This window comes from Rhyacophila brunnea, unplaced genomic scaffold, assembly GCF_057557595.1.
Source record: "Rhyacophila brunnea isolate RB1 unplaced genomic scaffold, BYU_Rbru_1.0 scaffold_23, whole genome shotgun sequence".
In the NCBI taxonomy this organism is placed as follows: domain Eukaryota; kingdom Metazoa; phylum Arthropoda; class Insecta; order Trichoptera; family Rhyacophilidae; genus Rhyacophila; species Rhyacophila brunnea.
Window position 1 is genome coordinate 2075585 of NW_028232893.1, and position 19529 is coordinate 2095113.

General features: G+C 33.2%; 1 protein-coding gene across 1 annotated transcript in view; it reads left to right on the forward strand.

Moving 5' to 3' along the window:
- The first annotated feature begins 593 nt into the window (after positions 1-593).
- The window catches only part of aspr (asperous), a 41360-nt gene continuing 22424 nt past the window's right edge, over positions 594-19529 (forward strand). Inside the window, exons 1-2 of the mRNA XM_085950229.1 lie at positions 594-725; positions 12716-12782. Of these exons, the coding sequence (XP_085806355.1) occupies positions 12716-12782 (67 nt within the window). The 5' untranslated portion in view covers positions 594-725. The remainder of the gene's footprint in view (positions 726-12715; positions 12783-19529) is intronic.

The window sequence follows — 19529 nt, forward strand, 5'->3', positions numbered from 1 at the left end:
ATATAGGATTATGAAATTTGTTTTTCGTCTCCTAAACATTTGGTCTATTCGGGAAACCAATCAGCGACGATATATTAACACTATGAAAGAAGTGAAACAATACGTAATTATTAAATATCAATAAACAGCATGATAAAAAAATTATATTAGATAATATAATATATTATTATGTAAGAGTAAGTACACTTCTAAATTCATCCTCAGGCAAGTGAAATATTATAATATAATAGGTATCAATAATCGAAACCATTTGGTTGAAACTATTGCCCTCTCAATTAGCATGACAAATATAAGGTTAGGTTAGGTTAGGTTAGTTCTGCACTTCAATGATAAATCAAAAGATAAGAAGACACTTCGTCATCGTTAACAAGTTCGTAGGTACATTCAGATCGGATTTTTTTCTCAAAAATGTCAACCAGTTCAGGTGTTTTCACATTTAAGAGTCCATGACTCGCGTCCATATACGGAAATAGGCCATATCTACCATAATTACAATATGATCTTGAAACACGACCGAATAGCCACATTTGAGAAGCAGTGGTCTCCAACACGCTGCGGGTACATAATGTAAATACGGAACCAAAGCCTCGTTCAGTGGTCAAAGTGATACTGTAACGTGTGGACACTTCTCTTAACTGCTTCTCGAAAAATAATTATTTTTCCTTTGTGCTGTGATTCCATTATTTTATTTTATTTCTAAGTATCGAAACTTCGAAGACACCAAGGTAAATAACACTAACTATATTTTTATGAATAACATTTTTTTGTACTTACCAATATTTAATAAAACAGCATTATTTAAAATCAATTGAATTATCTATATAATAATATTAATAATTAATAAATTCGTATATCACCTGACAGTGGCGAAGGGTGGATGTAGGCTATTGATCTGACATAAATAGTACACACTACACTTTGTCAGTCATACATTTTTCGTCAGCTGAATGCAGAACTATTTTACAGAAGTGTTCTTTGAAACAACCAACTTAAGTTATTTATTACTTATATAAACAAATGTATACATTATTTTTTTCATCAATAGTTCTACTAAAATATGATGTATATATATATTTGTATAAATAATAAATAATTGAAATAGGTTGTTTTAAAGAACTCCCCTTTGAAATATTTTCAAATGTGAATTTCAACAGACGATTTGTTTGAAAAGTATGACTAGAGTTGGGTTTCGGTAATTTCCCGACGGGAATTCTCGAGAAATATTCCAGATTTTCCATTCCGAATCTCGAGAATTGAAATTTTTAACATTTCGGGAAATCCCGAATCGCGAGAATCTTTTCGAATATTAATTGAAAAAACGATTTTCTATATGAAAAAAATGGACAGAAAACACAATCAAGCCAACGTCGACTCAAAATAAGCGCAATTTTTGCAACATCAGGGAATTTTGTGTCTCAAAAGCGTACGCGATTGTCAGACTGTGTTTTTTGAAATTCCATTTTAATAAGTAATGTTTTGAATTATTTTTGTTTTCCTACTTCTAGTTTATCTGTCTTCTCACATAAATTAAAAAAAACATATTTTTTTAATTTGTCTGTTTTTACACTGGTTTTAGGGTTTTTACAGGTTTTTTTAAAATTTCCCGATATCTCGGGAATTCTCGAGAATTCTTTTCTAGAAATCCCGAATCTCGAAAATTCAAAATTTCATCATTTCGGGAAATCCTGAGAGATTGAGATTTTCTCGGGAAATACCCAACTCTAAGTATGACTGACAAAAATTTAGTATGCACTAATGATGTAAAATCTCAACTACCTCTAAGCTATTTGATCCATATTATTTAAATCTGATAATGTTAAACGAACACTGATGAACAATATTTATATGTTCATCTACATAACTACTATACAAGTATGAATATGTACAAGTTTTATATTACGTATGAGGCGCATTTTTTTGGTATTATCCCAGGCGCCAAAACACATTGCTACGACCCTGATATTATGAAATGGTCTCAACATACATTTATTATTTTATTATTTTACATGACAACGTTTTTATTAGCTCGTATTCTTGTTTGTGCAGTACAAAATCGATTTTTAACTAGCTTTCCGACTAGATAGACATTAAAATTCGAATCTTTTAGAATATATCAGAACACGATGCCAATGCATTCTTTTAATACTTTTCATTTTTAGTTAATTCTGTTTTGTATGGAAAGTTAAAAAACTGAAGTATAGCCTTAACTCCAAAATATTAAAATAAAATAATGGTAATGAGCTGAACAGATACTTGTTATAAAAAATAGTTTATTAATGGGAAAAAATATTATTATAAAAACCCTCAGGTGGAGTTACAGTAATTTACCACGTATTTATTAGCTCGTATTCTTGTTTGTCCAGTACAGATTTTTTCTCGTTTGTCCAAGATTTGTATTGAATTTGTATTGATCTTCAGAAATATTAATTATTCTAATATTTAATCAATTTAATATTTCTCTACGGCACTGGGCATCTATATACATTCGGTTACATGTAACTTGTACGTAAAACATTCAACCGTAGCACAGTTCGCCGTGAGCTTTCTATCGGAAAGAGATGAGCGTATACTATACGGTCCTCAATTTCATTGGATTCAATATGAACATTAATTCAATTTTCATAGCCGATTTTGGCTACATTCATGAATTCAAGAACGAAAACTTAACCTAACCTAACAAATGATCCAGTATATCGGCTATTTTCAAAATTTGTTTGCCGCTGGCTTCCTGTTATATGAGGTTTTTATACATCCTACATGTAATATTCTAAAGTATTTAATTTGATTAATGTAAAGTGTACGTAAAGCTTTTTATCAGAAACTATACGGTCTCCAATTTTAATAAATTCAATATGAACATAAATACAATTTTCATAGCTGATTTTGGCAAAATTCATGAATTCGAGAAAGAAAACATAACCTAACCTAACCTAACAAATAATCCAGTAAGTATATCGGTTATTTTCAATTTTTTTTGCTGCTGATTTCCTGTAAAGTGTAAACCGACAAGAACCGTGTTTTATTCAGAGATGCATTTTATGTCAGTACTATACGACCCAAAGAGGTTGGACGGTCTTTAATATACGACCATATATCGCACCGTCGCAACTAAACCGCCACAAGTCCAAATTTACGTGTTTTGAGTTAATTACTACATTTCATTGTATATTGTCCATAGTATATGTACCGAAAATTTCATATCTCTACAGTGATGCCAACCGTACTATAATTATAGTACAATACTATGATTTTAATTCCGCGAAAAATGAAAAATAGTATAATTTTACGCCAAATATACCAAAATACTTTAATTTTAAAGCATTCAAGACGAAAAATTTTCGTGTACTATATATTTTTTAGAAATACTATAATTTTTACGCCTTTGTATTATAATCAGCATAGAAAAAGATGGCAACACTGTATCTCTAAGTCATCAAATTCAAGTCAAAACTTCATTCAATATATTTCAAAAACACAGTACAAAAATGCGAAAGGTAAAAACTTCAAAGCTGATTTTCTCTGTTTGACATTTTTTGGATTGTGGCAGTTTAGTTGCGAGGTGCGATATTTCCGATACAACATTTCACGGTGACGTGTGATACGGTGAACTGCATACGTACATGTTTCCGGACACGGATAACGCCACGCCGTTCAGTAGTATGTTGGAATTGGTCGTATGTAGGTACATTCATATGTATTGCACTAGTTCAGGGGTTCATAAAAGGGGACATAATGGGCCCGCGTGACTTTTTTGATGTGTCCCGCGAGATATATGTTAAATCTGTATTGTTTTTTATTCTTCATATCGAATATTAAAAATTAAATTTTAAATTAAATAAATATCCTCTGAATCATCAAATGAATTTTAATATTTTTCAAGATCCCTTTTCACGTAACCCGGACGCTGTTTCCGTAAATATTCAGTTTGATTTAATAGATTTGCAAGAGAACGTGGAAGCAAAAGCTATCGTGATAATAATTTAATTGAATTCTACACAGGACTCTCACTTGAGGTATATCCAAATATAGTTAAACATGCTCATCAAATGGCTTCTTTATTTGGAATTACCTATATTTGTGAAAAACATTTTCTACAGTGAGCATTAATAAATCAAACTTAAGATCAGTGACGTCCCGTGGGGGTGGGCAGATTGAGCGTCACTTGGGGGCGGCAATTACTCGAAAGGCGGCAAATCGAGAAAAACCATAAAGTATATATAGAAATAGGTACATAACTTAGTAATAACGGAAATATATTTCCATTAAAAAATTCAGCTCACCGGTTTGAAACAAAATGTATTAATACACAACATAAAAAGTGTAACAGGACTGTATTTTTTGTCGGGTTTGTGATGTCTAGTTTACTTCCGTTGGCCTTGGACGTCACATCCAGCAATGGCACATGCAGATTTGCGAATTATATTTGAATTATAGGTAGGTACCTACTTACCTACCTAATTAATTTATCCAAATATTTTTGCAGGTCACTCGCGAGTTTTGAAAGTTGCCAGGTGTATTTTTAAACGTATCTAAAACCGTGGACTTGCAATATTGTCTATTGAAGTAGAGATGGCATTTAAATATACTATATATACTGTATAAAAAATGGGGTGGCATTTTGGTGCTGCCTAGGGGCGGCATCCTGTCTAGGGACGTCACTGCTTAAGATCAAAATTAACAGACAACCATATCGCATCTGTTTTGCGTATTCACACCACAAAATTTGACCGAAGATTGCAGGATTCTGTTTTAAACAAACAATTGCATAAATCACGTGGTGAAAAAATTAAATGCTATATTTTAGTTTATTTATAAGGGTAATAATAATGTATACTAAGTTAAAAACATAACGCACATGTATTAGACAAGAGACCTAACTCAAAATTTGTCGATTTTCAGTTATCATCACCACTGGAACCTCGCTAGCGCCATCTAAATGTGCATATATGCGAAAGTAATTTAAGTATTTTATTTTTTTATCCCTAGATTTCACAAGTGTCACTTTTCCACTGGGCCATATTATTTGACGTTGTGTGAATTTGAACAGTGACATTTTTTTATTTGCGTCGCTTTTCCAGTACGCATATGTGAGAAATATCTTCAGAACTGTTTTTATTTTATTTTTGTCTCATTGTTTTGATCGAATCAAAGTTAAAATGTCTCTCCTGAATAATTGCAAATTTTGAGTTAAGTCTCTTTTCTAATACATGTGCGATAAGTTTACAGAATGAAATATATTTTTTTATTTTGTTGCCTTACGTTTTTTAAAAACAGAAAATATTGGTACAGTTCGGTTATGAGGAAATACAGCGGAAAACACATTTTGAAAATACCCGATATATTGGATTATTTCTTAGTTTGGGTTAGTTAAGGTTAGGTTAGGTTTGGTTTGGTTAGGTTAATCTAACAAATAATCCAGTATTTCGGGTGTTTGTATTTGGGGAAAAATGTGTTTTCCGCTGTATTCCTCATAACTGAACTGTACCAAAATATTTACAAAAGAAGGCCAACCAAATATTTTTGATTTGTCGATTTTAGTTTTTGAGCCTCTGCACTAGTTCATAAGTGGTAAGTATTGCATTATTAAGAAAACTTTGTTAAATTAAAATCATTTATGTTATTATACTACTGAACACTGTGGGCGGTTTGCAGAAAATCACATTTATCGATATCAGTCATTATTAATTACTAATGTATTGCAGTTTTCTTGAGTCTATAATACAATATTAATTTTATTGTGGGTGTCATTATAATGTCATATTCAAGAAAATCAATGCTCCATAATTATGTAGGTATATATCATTAGTTTTAACTATTGTAATAAATTGTATTCTTGGAAACTTCGACTTATGGAAACGGAAATCAGAAGACCAATCAATATAAGTAGCCAAAACCAACAGGCGTTTTTTTTGAATCCGTAAACATTTGAAATCGAAAGTGCTATTTTAGTAATGCGCAGAAGTTACCCGATCAGTGGGTCCGGCGAAAATCGAAAGTCGGGGTACAACTTTGCATATAGACTCTAGAGGTGAGTTGGAAATACTGTCACCAGTTTGTGTACTCAAGTTTCGGATGAAACTACCCATACTCAGTATGTGTGGCCCAATAAACTTATTCCAAAAAACTTGTGATGATATCATCGCGAGTCGCTGTTCTGTGCACTCGCCAGTTGGTAGACTTTCAACACTATTGACATTAAATGCCCACGAACGAAATAGCACTTGAATATAGGTATATTTTAATTTATTAGTCTATTGCGTTCGAATGTATGAATAATAGGTGATAAATTTTGTATCGCAGCACAGTGGTGAGATGACGCACAGGCTTAGGCTTGTTATATGATCGATCAAAAAATCACTGTTATTCATTTTTGTTAACAATAATATTATTGTAACCTAGCAGAAAAACAACTCATAAATTTAAAATGTGTTTAAAATTTTATAATAAATGAGACTTTTCGACAAGCGGAGCTCAGCGTATTTTTAGCGATTCTATTGAAGCCGATACACAGTCTGAGTTCCCTGAGCCGACACGTATTTCAAATACTAATAATGGAGTTGGTTTTAGTTTCAGTTGAGTATGAAACTTTTGTCGCATACGTACGCCAAACGCTCTTTATAGTACTCCAAATACTAGTAAATATTTTGGAACAAGTATTTTTCTATACTAAGTATTTTTTATACTGGTAGTAAGTATACTTAATCTTCAAAATCGACCAGTTTTCCCATCTCTAATAGACTCTATCGACGATCATAATATGGGCCTCCACAAGGTGGAGGTTGTATTAACAGATTTTGTTTTTACGAGAAATGTATGTTAGCTACTTGCTCAACCTATTAGGTCCATACTCTGACTCCGAACACAAATTGAAAAACAACAGGTATGTATACTTGCCAGACCCAGGATTCCAACGTGGGACCCACGAGTAGGGAATCCAATAAAATCCAATCGGTCAAAAATAAATCTAGTATAATTAAATTTATATTATTAAAGACATTTATTGCTAATATTGTGTACGTGGAAATACATAGGTTTAATGGAGTGAATAATATTGTAATATAAATAATAATGTGAGAGTAAAACAGTTGTATTTATTTATGAAAAGATAACAAATACAAATACAAGTTCAATTAGAAAAAATTGAAGATGTAAGTAATTAAAACATTATTCTGAATAATATGCCCGAAGTAATACCAAAGCATGAAGTGTTATTTTTTTTAGTTTTTTCTTATGTTGTTACGATTGCGTAAGGCAGCAAAAAATGGTTATTTATTATTCGATGATTCCCCCTGTGACCAGTGGGTTTCCAGAATAACATTTTTTGGTAGAAACGTCTAACTAAATGTTTCTTGATTAATTTATTCTATTTCTCAAATTCATAGCACGGATCGTAAATATTATATGGAATTTTTAATTTATGTTAAACTATTTACAAATCTAAATAATTTAATTTATAAAATTTCGTAGAATCAATATTATTGTGTTTAGTGTTTACATTTATTATATGAGATTGCTGTTTCTGATAGTAAAAACTTAATGAATGGGTAAGCGAGATTAAAAATAGTGAAGTAAATCATGGTTTTTGACCTTTTCGCTTCATAAATCTAGTCAGCCAAATATGAAACTGTCGTAAAACGTATGAAATCGTGGTGGACTCACTTTCTTAAAAGTGCGAAGCATTTTTTTTTCCAATCTTTCTCATTTTTATTAATTTATGTGAAAAAATAAAATGAATTGGCAACACATGGGTAATTAATCAAACTTCGTTCAAACTCAGTTTATTTCTAATGTAGTTATTAAAAGTATTTTTTATATTATATATTTTATATATTTTCGTTATTATTTTATTTTCCATAAAAATTGATAAAAAAAAATCAATCCCGAAAGTTTCGGGATTATGTTTACCACTCCCGGGTTTTATAGGTATCGAAAATAGTACGGGATCCCGGGATTGGAATCCCTACCCACGAGTGTATTATATCACACTAACAACACTCAATTAGATACTCAAGAGCTGTAGTAATACTAATGTTCACAAGTCAGTGGCGAAGGGTGGATGTAGGCTGTTAAAATCCGCAATAAATACTGCACACTAAACTTTGTTAGTCATACGTAGGTATTCATTTTCATTGAAATAAGACAACAATTTACAGAACATGGTATTGGTTAGTTTTTAAAATTCAATTAAACCCTGCGAAAGCAAAAAAATACTCGTTTATCTGCAATATCTAAAATTATGCGATTAAATCATACATAACATTGGATATTTTATAGATAGAATAATATTTTTTATCTATTATAGTTTGGTTAGGCGGGGCATAATGAATTTTAAAAAAATGGACCAACGATATGACATGTGTTATATGTATTTTTAATCCAACGAAAACAAATAAGTATGAATGAAAAAGTTTGCACAATTTTGCCGTATGACCGAAAATATACCAAAGCTATTATGGTTTGGTTTAGGCAGGGTTCAATTGATTTTTAAAAACTAACCAATACCATCTGAAAATTGTAGTCTTAGTTAAATAAAAACAAATACGTGTGACTAACAAAGATTATGTGCACTATTTATGGCGCTTAACTTAACTTAGCACTTAACAGCCTACCTCCACCCTTCGCTACTGTCATAAGTTCCCTTTGTTGAGAACTCTTTGTTGTAATTAATTTACATTAAAATCTTAATAATATATTCAATATTTGAAGTCATAATATTATCAATGTAATATTTAAATATAAATTATCCAGTCATTCACGTGGGAGTATTAGAATATCGATTATTGTTCATTTGTAAGTGTTAGATACATAATTAATATACATATTATTATGTACACAGGAAGATCACAATATTACGAATAATCAGATTTGGTATGAGATAACGCGATCAGTGGCGTAGCAAAGGGTGCAGCACTGGTAGGGGCGCAGATGTTGAACGTGCGAAAATTAAAAAAAAATGACAATTTTAATACAACGATAACTATTGTTAATTTAATATATAGTCAGAACTGTGTTGGTCAATGATCTCGGGCATTGTCATCTAATTTCAACATTGTAATAATTAGCAAATCATTTAAACTATCGCCACAATAGTCGCATCTACAGTCAGAATATACTACACGCGTGACATCGAAGTGCAATAGAGGCCAGCACATTTCTTAATAGCAAACTTCATCAACAATGATTCGCAATTTACCGAATATTCATGCATATAATTAGCAGGTCGTAGTTGATTAGTTGCTCAGTCTAAATGCCTATTAGTATCAATCATAATCTCCGTCTGATCAGTAAACTTCGTGTAAGTTGCTCCTGTCCCACGAGTTCGGACCTCGGGACAATATCATAACAAAGTATTGTAACATAACGATCTTGTAACATACTCTTGTACCTACTGTTTACACTGTAAATAAAACTCGCTCCTCCATCCATCAGAGCAACCACCACCAAATATTCACTTCTCATCTCTCCTCCTGGCCACTCTCCATCAACACCTCCTGGTCATCCCCAAACATAGCGGGCTCGCCCCTCCAACAACGAGACTCGCAAAAGAACTAAGCTACATATATTATCATGTTTTCCTTCTTGTGCGCGACGTAAATGGAAACTCTGCCTTTCTTGGTAGTATTGAAAATAAATATAGTATAGTAAATTTTTAGTATAGAAACCTAAGCAAACATTTATAAGGTTTTATATCTTAGTTTCATATGATACTATCTCTTCTCTGATGCATACTTACTTACACGCTGTAGTTTTTACAAGGTGCAGAACTAACCTGCCATTATTAATGCCAATTGGGAAGGCAATAACTATGTTCAATCAAATTGCTTCGTATCGATATATTCCACTAATGTGAGAGCGAGGGTTTAAGTGGACCATGTTTTATAAGTTTTTAAGATAGGAATTATCAACCTTGTTCACTCGATGTGCTTTCGTGATCGCTTTCAATTTATAATTTGTCGTGTTCATTATAATAATATGTAAAATAAATAAATTTGAATTTGAATGTTCATAAATGCTATCAAATTAAATCGTGCCAAACTTGTACGTATGCAGTTCGCCTATCACACTTCACCGTGAAATGCTGTATCGGTAATATATGGCCGTATGTTAAAGACCGTCCAACCTCTTTGGGTTGTATAGTACTGACATAAAATTCATGTCTAAATAAAACACGATTCTTGTCGCTTTCCACTTTACAGGAAGTCAGCAGCAAAAAAATAGCCGATATACTGGATTATTTGTTAGGCTATGTTTTCATTCTTGAATTTATGAATTTTGCCAAAATCAGCTATGAAAATTGTATTTGAATCTAATAAAATTGGAGACCGTATAGTTTATGATAAAAAGCTCACGGCAAACTGTGCCACGCTGAAATGTTTTACGTACACTTTACATTAACCAAATTAAATACTTTAGAATATTAAATGTAGGATGTATCAAAACCTCATATAATAATAGTAGTGCTTGTTGTATGAACTCACCAGTCCGTGAATGTTATTGAAAATGAATATTTTTATAGTCAGAAAAGGCAAACAAAAAGTTGGGCGAGTTCCCCATCACTGTCTGGCATTCTTTATAAGGCATTGCGAATGTTAAATAATAATAATTATTAGATTAGCGACGACCTCTACTATTGTATAATTTTGTCCTGCGGCAACCCACACGAAAAATATGTATTATATCATAATTTTATTATTTTAATATAAGCCTTATATTATAAGACGTGCAGTGGTGGACTGGGGCAAGAGTCGGCAGTTTGTCAAGCGAGAAGAGCAAAATTGTCAAGGAAACATGATAACAAAGGTACCACAGAGCCGCATATATAATATACATATCGACCGTGTTTATGAAAAAGGGCGAAACCCACACAGAACAAATTTTACAGGAGAGGCAAAAAACGTTTTTTGAATGACATTGGGTGCATGATGATTAATGATTTGGTGTAATATCTTTTCGATCTACTAATAATTAAAGAAGTTATTACAGAAAATCATTAAAATTGAGGGTAAATGCTTTTTTCCTTAAATTAAAACTTAATTAAAGCTCAATTAAAACCTGAATTTAGATAATAAACCGGCATTTGTGGCTTACTTCCTTTTTACAGAACATGTATTTAGTTGTATACATTGTTAATATCTAATAAAAGCACTTTTCGAAAAATCGAGGGTTACGCCCTTTTTCCTAAACACAGTCGATATTTATATGGATGAATATGGAGAATGGTCGCATATATATGTAGAGCCAAAGACCAAAAGATAGTTTTTTTCAATACGTCATATGTTTCAGGCATTTATTCCATGTATCAAATATTATTGTTTCTATTTTAGGCAGTTGTTTTATAGCTGTCCACTTGTGTTGAGAAATCAAATTTGATTTCTCTCTTTCAATTTCTTCCAAGCGGCTGGTCAGATCTGTGGATTTGTTGCTCCATAGTTCCTTGCTTTTAAAATCTATTAACTACTTCTGGTGTGAACCAGCATTTGTGTCGAAATTGGAATTTATGTCTGAAGAACCGCAAACGTCTATGCAAAGAGCCGCTTCTGCCGACCCTGGACTAGGGGAATTGACCACATAGGGAGAAACATAATCGGCTGTAGCCTTTGTTATGGAGCCAAACATATGTTTGAACTCAGAATACGTCCTGGGGTTAGGGGCCTAGAAATTAGGGGAATGGGACAACTGGACGCCAGGACAATTGGACGCCGCACCTATACAGAACGTAGACGAGGAGTAATCAGTTTCTATCTACTACTTAGTAGTTTTAATTCATTTTACTCTTAAAATAATGTTTTTTTGAGAATTACCATGCCTAAGGCTTTATATAAAATAAAAAAACTCTTTTTTCGTTGGAACTATATATTTTTTTAAGTGCCTATAAGTACCTAACGTCTATTTAATTTCGAATTGCGTGGCGTCCAGTTGTCCCAGCGCCAAATCGTCCTAGACCCGAAATGAAACGGTTGTTACATATTATAAATTACATAGTCTGCAAAATGAATTCGTCACCATAGTTACAAAGTTATTTTTAATATCAACACTATCGACCGAAGGTACCTACTTGATGGAATTTGAATTTAAATTCTAATGGATTTAAGTTTTGTACTATTTCATTTGAGTCATTTTTTGCGACCCGGGTTTCGCCTTTCGGCATCTTCAGGCGCTGTGTGCACTCACCAAAAGGCAATCATACACTGACAAATCCAACAATACAATCCAACGAAAACAAATAAGTATGAATGAAAAAGTGTGCACAATTTTGTCGTGTCGCTCAAAATATACCCAAAAATTATGGTTTGGTTTAGGCAGGGTTTAATTGATTTTTAAAAACTAACCGATACCATAATATGTAAACTGTAGTCTTAGTTCAATAAACACAAATACGTATGACTAACAAAGTTTAATGTGCACTATTTATATCGGATCTTAACAGCCTACCTTCACCCTTCGCTACTGATAGTAGTAGACTTTACCATAATCAAGATAATAGGGATGCGTCCTTACTTCCTCATACATGAAACACTTAAGAATTTATTTTGTTGCTCTTTTTAATTGAAGCCCGGCACCTACATGACACCATTGACTAGGGCGACTAGGCCTTAGTCCGCCACTGATTAGACCTGCATAACTAAATGTCACCGAGAACAACAGATAGAAAATTAGCAAATACTACCTATAATATATTAATGTACTTAATGAGTTTTTCTTGTTTTAATTCCAGATGACCATGGCGAGAGCAGTGTTGTGGGCGATTCCACTTTTGGTCTTGTGGCAACCCACGGCGGAAGGTAATTTTATTAATATGAGCCTTATTTTTAATAGGATGGCAATACCAGCCGTTGGTAACAATTATTATTAGATAAAATCGTTTATCTACGCTTCCGGGATGTCAGACACCACGCATTAATTGTTAAATGCTAAATAAACGTTTCGCGGATAAGGAAATCTAAGAGACGCCCCACACGAAACAAAATTGAGATGTTATCCGGGTGAGACATTAAGTCCACCACAAAAAATCAGGGATTTGTGATGAAGAATAAGAATTAGAAATCTTGTACAAATGGTAGAGATTTTCAATCTATATATTTGGCGGAACGCTAGAAGGATTTTTTTTTAAATTAAAATAAACATTCAAAATAATATATACCTGCCTACTTCATAAATTAAAAACAGCTATAGTCTTGGCCCCCACAAAGGGGGAGCTGACAGGGTTCTAGCCTGGGGGCCCGGGCTCAGGAAAGGCCTGGCGTGGTGAGTCGACCAGATAAGTGATATAAATAAGTACACATCACAAATTCTCTCTAATATCTAGTAAAAAAAAAAGTCGCCTGCGCGCGCTATTTTTCTTCAATAATATTATTTAAAATTAAGTGTTTGTACCACACAATTTTTATTTGTGTATCGATATTCGACAACTCCTTAATTCAAATGGATGTATTGAAATATTAAAAAAAAAAAAAAACACTAAATATACACATTAATTTTAACGCGTACTCCATTTGGAAAACGCTACTGTGGAGCATCACACTGCCTTTATCCTTAGCGTTAGGTAGGGGGGCCTGCCAAAGATCCTAGCCTGGGGGCCCGCTTCAGGATGTGGGGGGCATGGCTACAGTTAACCCTTTTTTGCTCTATGTATTACCTAATCTAAGTCTTACAAGTACTTTTTCGCAATTGATAATGAATTCTCGTAATATTATTTGATTAATTATTTGTTTAATTAAATAAAACACAGTTTTTATAGTACTTATTCCACTTTGTTAATTAAATTTTGGACCGGTTTCGTCCTCCTCAAAGGGACATTATCAATGCAATTCCACCATGAATTGACCGTTAACACTATAAAAGAAATTCTCGTAATATTGTATTAATCGATATGAGGCTAAAAATATTACTTAAACTTCAATTAAACCCTGCCTTACCAAACCATAATAGTTTGGGTATGCTATTGGCGATCCGACAAAAATGGTACACACCTTTTCAGTCATACTTACTTGTTTTCATTGAATAAAAGATACATAATATTACAGTGATGATGTTGATTAGTTTTTTCAAATTCACTATGCCCTGCCCAAACCAAGCCATAATAAATAAATAAATAGTATTCAATACCTACCTATATTATAAAATATCTAAAATAAAAATATTTTTGACTATCATCTATTAAGCCTCAATTACATTGAGCTTCTTTACGAGCTGTTTATTGGCGAATTTACAATCTGCCTGTAAAGTCGCCCAGTGTAATCATCAAATAAGCTAATAAGCAGGTTGTAAACACTCTTGACTCTACCGATAAAAGTTGAAAGCCGGTCAACTTTACACGCTACTCGCCGGCATGTGGGCCTACTGCGTCTGCGCAGTAGAGCGCAGTACCAACCTACCGGTAAAAAAAACGAACTACGTTCCGTCAAAATAGTCACTGGCTTGTGGCTTCTCAGCGAATGGAAAGTTTTGTGTGTAATCATCAAATCGCAGTAGCTGAATCGCCCGCTTTTAAATTCGCCAATAAACAGCTCGTAAAGAAGCTCAACGTAATTGAGGCTTTATGGTTTATAGATAGAATAATATTTTAATCTATTATAGTATGGTTTAGGCAGGGTTTAATGAATTTTAAAAAAATTAACCAACATTGAAGTTAAGCGCCCACCACCGAAACCCGCCCCGCACCACACTCAGTCTTAATCAAGTGTAGTGCGGGACCCTACAATTGGTGATGTGAAGCATCTGAAACAATTGGACTGGGAGTGTCCTGGGAGAAGATGCCAAAGACGTAGGTTGCTACGCTCAAAGTGAGCTCTGACTGAGTTTATTTTAATGCAAAGTGCCAGCAAATTAACAAAGAATACCTATGTGTAATACGTATTCTTAATCCAACGAAAACAAATAAGTAGTATGAATAAAAAAGTATGCACAATTTTGTTGTATCGGCCAAAGTATATCAAAACTCCTATGGGTTGGTTTAGGCAGGGCTTAATTGAATTTAAAAAAAATAACCAACACTATCTACAATTTGTAGTCTTCAATGCAAACAAACACATATGATTGTCGAAATTTTGTGTACACTATTTATGTCGTATCTTAACAGTCTACCTCCACCCTTCGCCACTGGCTGGTCAACTCATTAAGTTAGCTACAAATGATTGCAGATAAATATTTAATTGCAAAATTCTTTAAAACCGTTTATAACAGCACTCGAATAAGTAAACACAAGGAACGTAAACAATAACAGCCATTTTGCATAATATAATCGAAATGACAACTGAACAATGTTAATATTTGTGCAGTTTACCAACTTAACTTACTTAACTATACTTTATACGATTGCTAAATAATTTAATTTGTCATAATTATTATAAACAGACATTACGTATGTATAAGGCTCTATTTATAATCCAATTTTCTTTGTGTGTGTGAATCCTACGCAAAAATAGGTTTAATGAAAGTGAAAAAAGTATTCTTCAATGTGTTGTCAAAGTTTTATAAATTATTGAACATTATGCCTTTTCTTAATAATTCCACATTTGGATGTGTGATACTAATCTACTGAAAAATTTGTCTATGAATAATGTTCTAATATTATTTAATTCATTGTGGTATTGACATAAGCTTATGTAAATTAATAATTTAAAAAAAAACATGGCTAGTTATAATTCTATCTTGGTACGAATGGACATAAACGTCTGCAATAAAATATTTCTGAGATTTTCGCTTTTCTGTGAAAACTGAAAAAAAAACCCAACATGACATTTGATGATTTTTTTTTAAATTTATTACGCTATGCAAATTTGATCAGTATAATAAAATAAATAAAACTTGTGTATTTTAACCATAGTCATTTTTTAGTAAATAATAATAGAGGATTAACAACTTTCATACTTATATATATTTTTTTAAACTGCGTTGACCTTGTATGCCATTACATTAATTATTTGTTGGAAATTGATCACGGACATTGATGCGCGATGACGCTTGGCAACTAGGCAGTGACGTTCTGTGGGGATAGGCGTATTGAGCGTCGTTTGCGGTGGCAGTTACTCGAAGGGCGGCAAATCGAGGAGAATCATTTGGTCTTTATAGAAATAAATACCTAAACTTAGTAATAACGAAAATATCTTTCCATAAAAAAATCAGTTCAATAATTGGAAATAAAATGTATAAATTAATCACACGATGGCCGCACGGCTTAAGCGTCGGCATATAGTGTCGTGGGTTCCATGTTCTAATCCTGGGTCTGGCAAGTATACATATTGTTTTTCAATGTGTGCACGAGTCAGAGTATAGACCTAATAGGTTGAGCAAGTGGCTGACATCCATTTCTCGTAAAAACAAAATCTGTTAAAACAAACCTCCACCCTGTAGAGGTATTAGGATCGGACATGGTCGGGATTGACATAAAAGGTTTAACAGGACTGTATTTTTTTTGTCGGATTCGCGATGTCTAGTTTACTTCCGTTGCCCTTGATGACCAGAAATGACACGTGCTCGCATGATAGAAAATAGGTCGCCATTTTCTCTAGGGATATCATTGCAACTAGGGACTGCAATTCGGGACAAAGTGTTCAATTTCGATTTCGAGATTAGTATTCTCGATCCTGATGTTCATCATAAGCTGGGGTTAATCCATGCAGTGACGTCCCATGGGGGTAGGCATATTGAGCGTCGCTTGGAGGCGGCAGTTACTCGAAGGGCGGCAAATCGACGAGAATCATTTCGTATATATATATATAGAAATAACTACCTAAACTTATTAATAACGAAAATATCTTTCCATAAAAAAATCAGTTCAATAATTGGAAATAAATGTATTAATTAATCACACGATGGCCGCACGCCTTAAGCGTCGGTATATAGTGTCGTGGGTTCCAGGTTCTAATCCTGGGTCTGGCAAGTATACATATTGTTTTTCAATGTGTGCACGAGTCAGAGTATGGACCTAATAGGTTGAGCAAGTGGCTGACATCCATTTCTCGTAAAAACAAAATCTGTTAAAACAAACCTCCACCCTGTAGAGGTATTAGGATCGGACATGGTCGGGATTGACATAAAAAGTTTAACAGGACTGTATTTTTTTTTTCGGATTCGCGATGTCTAGTTTACTTCCGTTGCCCTTGATGACCAGAAATGACACGTGCTCGCATGATAGAAAATAGGTCGCCATTTTCTCTAGGGATATCATTGCAACTAGGGACTGCAATTCGGGACAAAGTGTTCAATTTCGATTTCGAGATTAGTATTCTCGATCCTGATGTTCATCATAAGCTGGGGTTAATCCATGCAGTGACGTCCCATGGGGGTAGGCATATTGAGCGTCGCTTGGAGGCGGCAGTTACTCGAAGGGCGGCAAATCGACGAGAATCATTTCGTATATATATATATAGAAATAACTACCTAAACTTATTAATAACGAAAATATCTTTCCATAAAAAAATCAGTTCAATAATTGGAAATAAATGTATTAATTAATCACACGATGGCCGCACGCCTTAAGCGTCGGTATATAGTGTCGTGGGTTCCAGGTTCTAATCCTGGGTCTGGCAAGTATACATATTGTTTTTCAATGTGTGCACGAGTCAGAGTATGGACCTAATAGGTTGAGCAAGTGGCTGACATCCATTTCTCGTAAAAACAAAATCTGTTAAAACAAACCTCCACCCTGTAGAGGTATTAGGATCGGACATGGTCGGGATTGACATAAAAAGTTTAACAGGACTGTATTTTTTTTTTCGGATTCGCGATGTCTAGTTTACTTCCGTTGCCCTTGATGACCAGAAATGACACGTGCTCGCATGATAGAAAATAGGTCGCCATTTTCTCTAGGGATATCATTGCAACTAGGGACTGCAATTCGGGACAAAGTGTTCAATTTCGATTTCGAGATTAGTATTCTCGATCCTGATGTTCATCATAAGCTGGGGTTAATCCATGCAGTGACGTCCCATGGGGGTAGGCAGATTGAGCGTCGCTTGGGGGCGGCAATTACTCGAAGGGTGGCAAATCGAAGAGAATTATTTGGTATATATAGACATACCTAAAATTATTTTGTTTACATGCCTACAATAATAGCATAGTAAAAATGATGTGGAAATAATAAATCTGTGTATTGCTAAATTTAATGGTTCAAACCAAATGTATGTAAAATATGAACCACATATAATCTCAGACTCTGATGATTTGGGCATTATTTATTCGCTTTTTATATCTAAATTTAATTTTGTATGTATTAGTGGTACCTATATATTTTGTTAGTGTTGTATCCATACAAGAGATTTATTAGATATTAGAGTTATGAAAGGATGATAAAAAATACTGTATAAAAATGGGACGGCATTTTGGCGCTGCCTAGGGGCGGCATTTTATCTAGGGACGTCACTGAATCCATGGATAGATTATGGTCTCACTAGCCCTAGCTGCATACGTGAATACTGGTGACATAATATGTGCAATCTACATTAGTTATAATTACGGGTCATTTTTGAAGATGTGAAAACATATGAATTTTAGTAGGTACCTATTGCTAATACATTTTTTTACACAAGAATGAATAAATGTATTGTGTGCCTAAGAATGACTATCATATTTAATTTCATCCCCTCAATACTACAACTAGATAACTCTGATTTGGTCATTGTTGGGAAAATGAAATTTAAATTTTACTTGATTATCATAATTAAATCTAGGCAAAAAAACTTTTTTTTAAATTACAAGATAAAAAGAACTTTTTATATACTTACGACGTTTTTAAATTTTCTGTTGAATCATATAAACTTGACTTGACTAGCTTAAACGATCAAAAAAATTGTATTTGATAGAAATAATACTAAAATGTCATTTTGACACTCATATTGATTTCCATAGTAACGCTCGTATATATTAATAATTTAGTTGCTAGGACCACCCCCTTAGCAACCAATAATAGTGGATTGGATTACGGATTTCTTCCGAAATAACTTTTCGTACAAAACAGAATTAACTGAAAATGAATTTAATTCTACTTAAAAATGGCTAAAAGTATTAAAAAATGCATTGGCATCGTGTTCTGATATATTCTAAAAGTTTCAAATGTCTAGCTAGTCGGGAAGTTAGTTGAAAATCGATTGCAAGATTTGTACCGGACAAACAACCAGCGGACATATAAGAATACGACATAATAAAAACGTTGTAAAATAAAAATGGCAAATCGTGCTTGTCTAATTGGGAATAATTATTAAATAATGTTCAATTGTATGAAAAAATATTGAAGATATATTATTTTATTTTTTGTTTAATGCATTTATGGTTTTAAAGTTGTCTAATATTTTCAAACACAAAATTAATATAGTTCCCATTAACTTCTGACTTACCTAGTTTTATCATTTTTTTAGTGATGGAAAAAAATGTAGAATCATATTCAATAGCTAACTCAGAAATTGTGAAAATCAATTAGTTATTTAGTTATAGTATTGAGGTGACGATATAATCGTGACAGTGTAATCCCTAGAAAACAAATTACGTAGATAACTAGGTATATACTATGGCTTTAAGCCTTTTTTCGGAAA